At 43.6% G+C, this 11,894-nt stretch overlaps 1 protein-coding gene across 2 annotated transcripts in view; it reads right to left on the bottom strand.

The window, feature by feature from the left end:
- Positions 1 to 4,082: 4,082 nt before the first annotated feature.
- The window catches only part of LOC8030894 (SURP and G-patch domain-containing protein 1), a 46,253-nt gene continuing 38,441 nt past the window's right edge, over positions 4,083 to 11,894 (bottom strand). For both annotated transcript variants that reach the window (XM_029994632.4, XM_040209895.3), the window contains one exon: positions 4,083 to 4,181. In XM_029994632.4, coding sequence (XP_029850492.2) covers positions 4,155 to 4,181 — 27 coding nt within the window. In that variant the 3' untranslated portion in view covers positions 4,083 to 4,154. The remainder of the gene's footprint in view (positions 4,182 to 11,894) is intronic.

Genomic DNA, 11,894 nt, shown 5'->3' with positions numbered 1-11,894 from the left:
AGTGGATTCCACTTTGCAAACGGGTTGACCGTAATGAATTGTTTCAGCTTTTGGGGTGAAGAAACGGGGCTCGCAAAGCTCGAGGATGTCGCGGAGCCTATACTTTTCGATTGCGTCGTCTGCTTCCGTAGACTCCCGAGTCCGCTAGAGGCGCCACTGTCACGTTCGCCGTTCCAGTACTGGCGAAGCTATATCGTATTTGCTACTACTTCTACTACTACTACTACTACTACTATGACGCCTGGAACACGTCTTCGACTGGTGTGTTTAGCGTCCTATGCTGCCCATACATCAAAAGTGGTCTTCAAGTGGCAACAAATGACGTCACAGAAGCCAGAGTGTCATGCTGTTGACTGCCGCGATCCTGGCGGTTGGCCGTAGAAATGCTGGCGAAAAGTGCGAGCGAACGCGAGTGTCGCTGTCATCACGGCGTCTCAACTTTCGGCTGCTGTGGCTTCCATGGACTGTCACAGTGGGGAGCGACCTGCAGCAGAACAGGCATCTGCCATATCCACCACAGCTGCTGGGACACCACCAGGGTCACGACCGGCGACAGCATGACACTTCTATGACGTCATCAGGCAGAAATCGAGGGACCACTTTTTTGGGCGCGGTAAACACACCAGTCGGAGACACGTTCCAGGACCATACTACCACTAAGCATAGTATTCCAGGCACCATACTACTACTAAGGGGGGGGGGGGGGGGGAGGGAGAGGGAGGGAAGGAGAGGGCTAATTGGGTGGATGCGCACAGGTGACAACCGTGACAACAAAATGCAAGGGCTATAGAAGGGTAGGAGAGGGCATGACGTCGGCCGCGTAGCCTCCACAAGCCATGCTCCCTTGACGCCTTGCCTCTTTCTCATTTTCCCCCTTACTCCTTTCTTATCAGGCCCACGTGACCGTAGCTAGCCTTCGTCTCGCTATGTTGGTGTACTAGAATCAAGGATGATAGAAGCGTAGGAGAGGGCATGACGACAGCCGTGTAGCCTCCACAAGCCATGCTCCCTTGACGCCTCACCTTTCTCATTTTCATCCTTACTCTCCTCACTTACCACGCCAACATTACCACATCACGTGACCGTAGCTAGTCTTCGTCTAGCTTTGGGGTACTAGAACACACCACAGGCTAGCCTTCGATCTGATAAAACCTACTGGACACTGCGTGCGCAAGCCTGTAAGGAGTCCTACAATCAACTATCTATCTCACACGTGACATGTCACGCACACCAATAGCCAGAGATCTAGTCACGTTGGCCACATCGTTTAAATTTTTTATGACTAGGCTTCACCAATATTGCAACGTGCCCTCTCCTAGTACTTCTAACCTCCTTGACTAGAATACACCACAGCCTAGCCTTGGATCTGATAAAACCTACCGGACAGAGCGCACGCAAGCCTGCAAGGAATCCTCCTACAATCAACCATCCATCTCGCACGTGACGTGTCACGCGCACCAATCGCCAGAGAGATCTGCGATCACGCTGGGCACAAAATCGTTTCAACTTTTTGTGACTAGGCTTCACCAATATTGCAACGTGCCCCCTCCTATTACTTATAACCTCCTTGGTTAAACCGAACGCCGGTGGATTGGTGTACAAAATAGGAAAGGAGAGGAAGGCTTGTCAAAGCTAGAGTCACTCACTACAGAGCGCCGGCACAGTCGGCCATCTGAGATGGAGCACCTCGCTTCGCGCCTTTCATGCCGTGCCGTGAGCAAAAGCGCGAATGGGCGCGAAAGCGACCCCTTGACACGAAGTCGCTGCTTCCGAACGCGCAGCGGTTGTGGTATCAAAGGACGAAGTATCGTTATAAACGCTCATGTGGCAAGGAGCCTTCTGGAATGTAGCGGTAGTATGGATCGGAGCGTCGATATGCTACAAGTCTATTTGGGAAAGGTTTTCGACCGTGTGTCACATGATATTAGCTGTATGCATCGCGGTTTGAGCGATTTTAATTTGCTTATAAATTCCGAAATAATGCGGTTTGCCACCACGATTATTTCTCCACATTACTACGTTGCCCGAGGTCTATCTCAGCGCAAGTTTTTGACCAGTCAAGAAATCATTGGAGGGCCCTTTTCTTTAAAACAGCTTGGGATATGCAAAAGTGTTCCAAAAGCCGGGAATCATAGTGATAAAAAAAACTGCGCCGACTTTACTTAACAAAATTAACAATTTAATCAAACGTTTCGTCTCCCATGCGGGAAACATCATCAGTGAAACCTTCAAGCAGGAATCAGCGAAAAAACTTCAACAGTCCTACTTAAGCAAGCCCGTGTACACACTGCGGCCCGCGTGTGTATAAATGGCTCTGAGGAGAAGCTGGGAACACGGGGAAACCCTTCTCCTCAGAGCCGTATATTAGGAGAGTTTGGCTAATTTATGGTCTCGCCGCCGTAACGCCTCCCATCCCTCCCGAGCCAATCACCCCGCGGCACAAACTGAAAGGTGTGAGCGCATGCACGTGAACTCCCGGCTGCTCCCAGCTGAGCAGGGAGGGCCAACTCCCGGCTGCTCCCAGCTGAGCAGGGAGGGCCAACTCCCGGCTGCTCCCAGCTGAGCAGGGAGGGCCGTCTTTTTCATTTATTCGCCCAGTGGAATGCATGGGATCAACATCAAAATTTCAGTTCTTTCTTTTTAGTTCGCTGGTTCTGGCAAGAAAATGACATAATGTTACTCCTCGGCATGTTAAAAAGCTAACGATCGAACTTTTCTCGACGTTTGACCTAAAACTTTTATTTGGGCGAAAGAGAAGTCAGCCCATAGCGGACGACGCATAGCCTAAACAGTGCTCTGCGCCGAAAGCGTGTTCCGTCACAAGGGCGGTAGTTTCCTCTTTGCTCTCTCCTTCTCGCTCCTTCAGTGGTCTTCTCCATTTCCTTCAATTTTCTCCCCTCCAGCGCCTTTGTTCCCACACCTACCTACTGCCCTCTCTCCCAATATACAGCTACTATGCCTTTCCTTGTCCAACGACGCCATCTGGTGTCAGCAATAGTTCCGAAGTACTGATCAACCTTCGATACCGATTTTAATAGAGAAATCGGCCATGCATGAATGTAATATTTGGTTCTGAAGGGTGCTTATAGTCTGTTGCAACATAAGATTAGCAGTAGATGCTGAGACTCCAAAGAAAGCTTTCTACCTTCGGTAACACTTCGGTGTACGTGAAGCAAAACAAGCAGGAGGAAAAGCATCTACTGCTGTTCCTATGTTGCAACAGACTAGAGCCCGTAGATTGAGTTATTACCATAAATAGACCACTGCACAAAATGGTTTAGCATTCCTTAAAGGGATGCTGAACCGAAATTCGGATTTCACGAAATAAGATTGCAGAAGTGTTCAATAGGGTGCCATAAACCACGAAGCATCACTCATATAGCCATATCTCGAGCGGATGGCCGTATTTCTGGAAAATAAAGGAGCGAATGAGGCAGAATGTTGACATCATTTTATCGCAGAAGAGTTGAGAGGGAAAAGAAATGGCCTCGCTCCCTTTCTTTTCTGCGCCCTCGCATAGTCAAAGCAAAAAGGAGAAAATGAGAACTGCAAGGTGACGTGTCTTTTCGGCCCTTGTGCGAGCGCCACTCTTCTTTTACAAAAATACGACGATCTTGCTTTATGAACGACGTTTTGGGATTCGTAGCGTCCCGCCTATCCATTCTGCGTTGTTTTCTGAAATTCGATGTTCGGTTCAGCATCCCTTTAAGGAACCCGTAGCTTTTCCTAACGCTTCCATGGCAGGCGGTTCCGAAAACCTGGCCCGATTTGTCACAAAGTCAAGCATTCCAAAAAACATTTTTCATCTAAACAACACATCTTCGCAGTCTCACCATTACCAGCTCTTGCAGAACCTTGTATTTCGAAGGCACTCCAGCACCTTTCCATCCCTTGTCCCAGAACCCTCTGTCCTAACACCTTCTGTCCCAGAACACTTCAGAAACATACTCGAGAACACACCCTGAGGCTCCCTGAGTACCGACATACAGAGAACAGATTTATAACAGGGATAATCCAAGCTACACTGCGAGTGATCGAGATCAACAGTCTTTCACCGTCCATTGGAACAGACGAGGCACTTGTGAAGCATCTCGTAAACTTTTATTTACAGATATGAATGAAACTAAAAAGCTGAAGGATTCCCTCAGCCACCGTCAGTAGTACGGCCGTCTCGGGTTGTTCTGAAAAAAAGAAAAAGGATATTTGCTCGTTCGCTGAAAGTCTTTCGACCAAACAAAAGGCACATTTTAGAGTTTGGTAAAGCACGAGTGAAAAGTGCTTCGCATGCGGCGCAAAGCAACGGAGAACCCGCGTAGAGTCTGTTCCCCAAAACAATTTGCAGTGTCTCCTTCGCCTCGAAAATGAACAATGCATCGCCCAACGCTTATTTTCCGCCCCAACGTAGTGCGAGTGGTTTGAATCAGATGCCAAAATTTCACAGCTAATCGTTATTTCATTCGAAACTTATAAGCGATTTCCTGAAAATTTCAAGGAGGAAATGGGGCCCGCTTTCGCTCGTTTTCGGTAACTGGTGCCATTCAGCTGTCCGAGAGCGCCGTCCACCACTATTTTGCCATTGCAAGTTTCAGAAACTCATTTATAATTTTTGAATGAGATAGTTCTGAAACTTCGGCATCTGGTAGTTAGGACCGGTAGCGCTGCATTTGAGCGGGGAATGAACGTTCGTCGATACATAGCTCATTTTTGTAATCTATAATTTTTTTTCTTCTTCCTGTAGTTAAAAGTTATAGGAACACTGCGGTATTAAGTTGGCGGGAAGAAAACGTCGACACCTTTGGGCATTTTACTCATAAAGTTTAGCGTCGAATGCTAGCCTGCATGAATGGTAAACTCAAAGGCAGGTGACCGTGAAACTCCCGAAAAAGCCAGCTATCTTCTATTCCTCTGTATAACAAAAGTCGAAAGCAACATGTAGCTTACGCCAGAAAATTACGTGCAGTATAATACCACCATGCTTGCACACAACAAACAACACGTAACAGAAATACTTCTTAGTATATACCACAAAGTAAAAAATAAATTATTTCTCCGTACCTCACACCACCAATGAATGGAACGCTAGTTCATTGTTACACATTGCCAATCAATCATCGGTGCCTGCTTTGGTCGTGGTACTTACAAAATATGTGATACCATACACAGACAAGTTACAATTGGAGCTTTGTTTTAGACCACCCATCTTAATAGATGGGTACAATTTATTGCTGACAGTGCATTTTTTATTATATTATTTCATTCCATTTGATTATCGGCTGTACTTTAATAATGTGATCAGTGAAGAGGAGTTTCCCCTCGCCTTGGCCACCTTACACGAATGTTGTAAATAAGCTATACGAATAAATTTTTTCCACCTAGGTAGGTTTGTGTTTGACATACCAGTTGTACGTATGGTCGACTACACTACACTGTAAAATACCGCGGAAGCACCCAATTCGTTCAAGCGCCTACGATTAACGTTTTTCAAACTTGGGAATCCGACAAATTATACGCTAAGCGCCTGATTTGACCGGAAAAGTGCCCATGTCTAGATGAACCCAGTGTTCTCTGGAAGTAGGGTGGGCACTTCTCCGGTATTTTAGTCAACTACTTTGTGCAACATCGTCGAGGCTGGTGTAGCTGCCACGAGTGCCCCAACGCCGTCAAAGCTACTTGCACGAGCACGTGCAAAGGAGACGCACAGTGATGTGATCGGTCCGAGTAATTTTGGAGCACTTTTCGGAGCAGCTGAAATTCCTATCATCTTAAATATTATACGTAAAGATTAATATGTTGGCCTGTCCATCAGAAGATATTGTCTAATTTGCCTTCCCACTTCTGTGCAACCTTTTGCTAGCATGAATTGCTTGGCAGGTTTGATTCCCTCAAATACGGAACTAGCTGTTGCAGGTACAAGAGCCAGGCACAACGACAATATGCTGAATGATGAAGGACAGTATGAACTGCTGCGAATTGTGATTTTAGGTACAGAGCCAAAGATAAACAAAATAGTATATTTGACGGAAATCATGTTAGAACACAATTTCATTGAAGCACTAAAGGTTGAAATAGAACTGCAATTATTACTTCAGATAAAAAAAAAATTTTATCATTTGATTATTAACGTTAATTATGATTTATATGTACGACTTCATGACAACAAAAATCGACAGGTGAACAATAAACAAGCCTCAGGAACAATCCAGTCAAACTTGTCAAGTTTGCTGCCAATTTCCATGAGCTCCTTTAGCTAATTGAGTTTTAATTTTCTCCTTTCACTGTGCCATCACACAAATAAAACATATATAAAGGTAATAAGTAAATCAGCGAGTTGATATGGAAAAAAAAAAGAACAAGCTCATAGAAAAGTCCATATAAAAATATCTCCGAAATATGAAACTATCCTCGCTAAATTTTGAATATGAACAAAAAGTAAACAAAATATTGTAGTTGCAACTATACCCATTTCCACCTCAAGACAAAAAGCCAGTTTTGCGCATTGTTCATACGCGGCGCAAAGTAGTTCCTTTGAGATTTGGTTGTCGGAGGAAGGGGCGACGCTTTTGGCGTTTTGAACATGTACACCTTGATAAGATAACATATCTCATCTAAAATCCAACTACGTATATCTTAATTGTCAACATAAAAGGGAAATTAGTCATGCTCCGTCAGGAGCCAGACTTTCTTTACTACAGTTCTTGAGGTGAAAACGAGTATAGATGCAGTTTTATTCAAAATTTTTTTTAACTGCAAGGTAGAGTTGTAACAGCAACATTTACAAAGTTATGTATTTTTTTTTAAATATATACTTGATGCTTGTGCGTACAAAGCCTAGCTCTGGAGAGGTGCTTTCTCCTACGTCCGCGGCTACGCTGTGGTAAAGCAGCATTTAAAACATAGCAATTCCTACTTTGTGGTTCTCGCTTCACTGCAGTGCACCATCTTGCGGTGAGATGCGCACTCAACGAACCTAACCTACTAACCCACCAGGACAGACTACGGCCAAAAAAGAAGATTGGGCGACTTCCGAGTACTGTCAGTGACACGGAGCAGCACGTCATTTAAGTGTTAGACACGGCAAGACACTGGTTCTAAAATCGACTTTTTTGTTTATTAGTGGATTATAATGAAAATCAGTGTGCATATGTGTTTTGGCTTCCTCTTTTCAGATATTTAATTAGTTCTGCAATATCTCAATTACTTTTTGAGTTACGAAGAAAATAATTAAGCCTAATTAGGTCATTTCTTACGACTCATTAAGGAACTTTCTAATACGAATTTTTTTGCATAAGTGATATGGATTTGTAGCTAAAGACCTGTCATGCAAGATGATGCTATTTATATTTTTGTAAAGATAGATCATTGTATAGAACTACCGTAATATCCCGAGTCATCGCCCATCCCCGAGCCATCGCCCACCCTATTTTTTGGGCCAATATCGATTTCCGAAAAAACACCGAGTCATCGCCCACCCCTTCAAATACCCCAGCGCGGACTCTGCGATCCGCGAACACTCATCCTACCCGAATGACGCGGCCGCGGACCTTACAGTTCGAGGACGTCCGTGACAAAGTAAAACGAAGGAGGGAAAGACACTTCTTTTTGTTTACGCATTTCCTCCGTGAGCGACCCCAAAGTGGTCGTGTATCCGTGCGAAAAGAAAACGATGGAGATAACAAAATAAGAGTTTGTTAGTGTAACCGCGGAGTGTTAGGTCAAAGTCTGTCTCCGCCGAACTAAGGCCACCGCGAACCCGCTCCTTCTTCCCGCCCGTCGAGACCGCGGTTGTGCAATATTTTAGGCAAAGCCAAAGCGTAAATAAAGCTTTGCTGGAACGTCCTACACGGACGTTTGCAGAGCGTCCCAACCGTGCATTGATAGCCCGCCGTGCACGGACGCACGTATGTACGCACCAAACAAGAAAGTTGCGCAAGAGCTTGCAATTGACAAGGCGCCCGACTTGGCCCGACGCCAAAGTATTTGCCAACGCGACTGCCGGCTTTCCCGCTTTCCCAGCATTGCTCTTGGTCGCTTCTTTGGTCCGCTCGCTCGCTCGCTCGTTGCGCCTGGCCGGTTTTTCTATTTTCTTGTAGACTTTTCATTCTTTTTTTTTTACTAACTAGGAAAACATAGTGGTGACATTCTTTCACGGAACAAACGTTCGCGCTATATGCAGATCGGCGGTGTTTCTAGCGCGTATGCAAGCAACGGACTTCGCTATAGTAAAATATTCTTTCGTGAGCATTTTTTTCTATAAAATAATGAAACTAAATCGAGTTTTGAGTTTGATGTATCTCTTGTGCGTCAGCGCTAGATACGCAGAGAGAAATAGGCGGTTTTTTCCGCTTTTTTTCAAGTGTTTGTGCTCACCCACCGAGACATGGCCCACCCCACTTTTTTAACGAATTTCAGGCGGTAGGGGGGTGGGCGATGACTCGGGATATTACGGTAGTCTAATTAGGTCAAGTACACTATTTAGAAAGCCTAACGAGGACACATTATCACTAGTAATAAAATTTCGGGCCCATACTGTCATACAAAAATAGCATCACCCTGCAGTTCACTTTTATTTATTTATTTATTTACATACCTCTAAAGGCTCCAAAGGAGCATTACATAGAGGGGGGTGTCGTATAAAATTTTACATAATCATACAATATTTTACAAGAAAAAATAGAAGACATCGTGTCACGCTAAACAGAACCATGAAGGGAAGACATTACATAACAAAAAAGCCACACACGCACTCACATCATTGGAGGCAGTCGACGTGCTAGAAAAAAAGCAATAGACCCAGCGAGCGAGTAACAAACATACAGAACAATATATGATTCATTCACCCTAAAGATTCACGCAATAACAACATAAATGTATCATGATCAGTGACCGTCGCAATTTCGCTTGCCAACTCATTCCATTCAGTCGCCGCTTGTACGAACGGGGAGTATTTGAACAGATTAGTTCTTGCAAATGGAATATGAACTTTGTAACAATGATCATGACGAGGGGAAATGCGAGCCGGTGGGAGAATGTTGTTTTGACGGAAATCTGAGGAACTATGATAGAGTTTATGAAAATGGGATAACCTTGCGAGGTATCTTCGCTGGTGGAGAGTCAATAAACCAAGTGAACTCTTAAGTTGACTGACGCTTATAGGTGAATACGTTTTTAGTATAAACCTGGTGGCCCTGTTTTGTAATGATTCTAAATTATTAATTAAATATTTTTGATGCGGGTTCCAAATTATAGCTGCATATTCCAACTTTGGCCTAATGAGGGTAGAGTATGCAAGTAGCTTCGTTTCTGCTGTTGCCATATATAAATGCCTTCTTAAGAAACCAAGTGACTGGTTAGCCCTCCTAAGGATATAATCTAGATGAGTGTTCCAGGAGAGGTTGGAAGTTAAGTGGACTCCTAAATATTTATATGTGGATACTTTATCCAATTTTTAATCTATAACTTTGTAGTCATATTGGAAAGATGAGCGACGATTGGTAAATGTCATTTTGTTTTTTCTATATTTATCTGCATTTGCCACGTGTCACACCATGAAAGTATGATATCCAAATCACTTTGAAGGGCCAGGCAGTCGCTTTGACTAGATATTTGACGGTATACCACACAGTCGTCTGCAAATAGGCGAATCTTTGAAGAAATGTTGTTGGGGAGGTCATTTATATAAATTAAAAATAAAAGTGGTCCAATAACGGATCCTTGAGGGACACCAGATTTGACATGTATAGGTGGTGAGGTGATGTCATTTGCAAGTACTGATTGTTTTCTATCGTGCAAAAACTCACGAATCCATGTAATTACCTTATCATTAATTTGGAGATATTGTAGTTTTTTTATCAGACGACTGTGTGGTACACGATCAAAGGCCTTTGAAAAGTCTATAAAAATAGCGTCGATTTGTGAGGATGAGTGAATACAGGTATGCAAATCCGTTACCAGTTCAAACAGTTGGGTTTCACACGAAAGACCACGTTGAAAGCCGTGCTGATTGGGAAATAGCAGGTTGTTTGAGACTAAGTGTTTCATGACAGATGAATATATTATATGTTCTAAAAGTTTACAAGGAACAGAGGTCAATGAAATTGGTCTATAATTTGTTGGGCAATTCCGATTACCAGATTTATAAATCGGCACGACATTTGCTGATTTCCATTCGTTCGGAATGTGGCCAGTATTAAGCGATTGCTGGAATAAGCCGGCAAGCACGGCACCTGATGCATCCTTTGTTAGTTTAAGTAGCTTCGAGCATACACCATCAGGACCCGGGCTGGATTTTGTCGGCAAGCGGTTAATGGCACTGATAACACCATCAATATTGATTTGCACATCGTCCATTTCTGGAATGACGATTGTAGGTGTAACATGGCGGTCAGATAAAGGGAGCTCGTCGGTAAACACTTCGCCAAAAAATGTGTTAAGTTTAAAAGCGGACTCGGATGCAGAAAGCTTTACGTCACCTTCTTGAAGTAAAGGAAATGTATTTTTTTCTTTGGGGTTTACGACATGCCAGAACTTCTTTGGATTTGTTTTTAGTATGCTAGATAAATCATTGTTGAAAAAACTATTCTTTGCCTTTCTTATCTCATTTTTGCATAAGCGCGCACAATCTTCGTACGACTGCCAGTCACGGTCTGAATTTGAAGAACTGGCCTTTCTGAAAAGTCTCTTCTTTTTGGAGATCAAGCGTTTTACGCTTCGTGAAAACCAGGGACAACCCTCACTCGGGTTAATGATTAACTTAGGAACAAAAGCTTCACGTATATAGATTAGTTTGTTTTTTATTGAAACCCAGTTTTCTTCAACAGAGCGTGTATGGAAGGTGCTTTCATACTGAATCAAAAAGTCTGACAGTGTTACCGCAATATCACTATAATTTGCCTTAGAGTAGTCATATATCACTTTTTTTAGGTTCACTCTCGTAGCATCCGATATCTTATAGCAGAAGTAAACTATTCTATGGTCGCTAATTTCATCCAGCACGCGTACAGACATGTTTTCGGGGTGAGTGGCACAAACAAGGTCCAGTACTGCATCTCCGCGTGTGGGATCATTTACCAATTGTTTCATTGAAAATGAATCTAAGAGATTTATAAAACTTAAACACTCTTCTACACGTGAGCAAGTATTACGTACTTGGAGGTTGGACCAATCGATCCCAGGATAATTAAAATCACCTGCCAATATAAGTGGTAAATGTGGATACTTGAAATGAATAAATTCTAGAATATCTGTTAGTCTGTTGACAAATTCACATGTTGAATCAGGTGGTCGGTAACAAATTCCAACTATAATATTCTGAAAGGATACGGCACCAATGGAAACCCAAAGGGTTTCAAGAGGAGAGTCGATTGAAATCAGAGTGCAAGATATGTCCTTTCGAACTGCGATGATTACGCCACCGCCTCGTTTGGAAATTCGGTCCTTACGAAATATGTTAAAATTGTCGCTTAAAAGTAAACTGGAATTTGAAATAGTATCGGTAAGCCACGTTTCGGTTGCAACAATAACATCTGCTGAGCATGAAATAATGCTGCTTGCGAGGTCATCCTGTTTTGGCAGAAGGCTTCTAAAGTTTGCTAGCAAAAATGAGAGAGGGCGGTGCTGATTGCAGGCGCTCACAGTTGTTCTAGGTTTGGATTTATATTTTTTGTGTCACGATTGTAGATCCCGTGGCGCGTCTGCAGTTCTCCGTTCCCTCGAGGCAGGCAAAACACTATCGGTTTCGTCGCAGTAAACATACATCTGATTGTTGATAAAGAGCTTATCAAAAGCAAGGTTTACCCCATCGCGCGTGGTTCGAACCGATTTTGCATAATCCCAAAGTTTTTTTCGAATTTTCCTCACTTTTGGCGAATAGTCTTCCTCTATCCAAACTCGCGGGG

The sequence above is a fragment of the Ixodes scapularis genome, unplaced genomic scaffold, assembly GCF_016920785.2.
Source record: "Ixodes scapularis isolate PalLabHiFi unplaced genomic scaffold, ASM1692078v2 PGA_scaffold11__112_contigs__length_91849675, whole genome shotgun sequence".
Lineage (NCBI taxonomy): Eukaryota > Metazoa > Arthropoda > Arachnida > Ixodida > Ixodidae > Ixodes > Ixodes scapularis.
The sequence above is the reverse complement of the archived record's forward strand: the minus strand, read 5'-3'. Positions and strand labels throughout refer to the sequence as shown.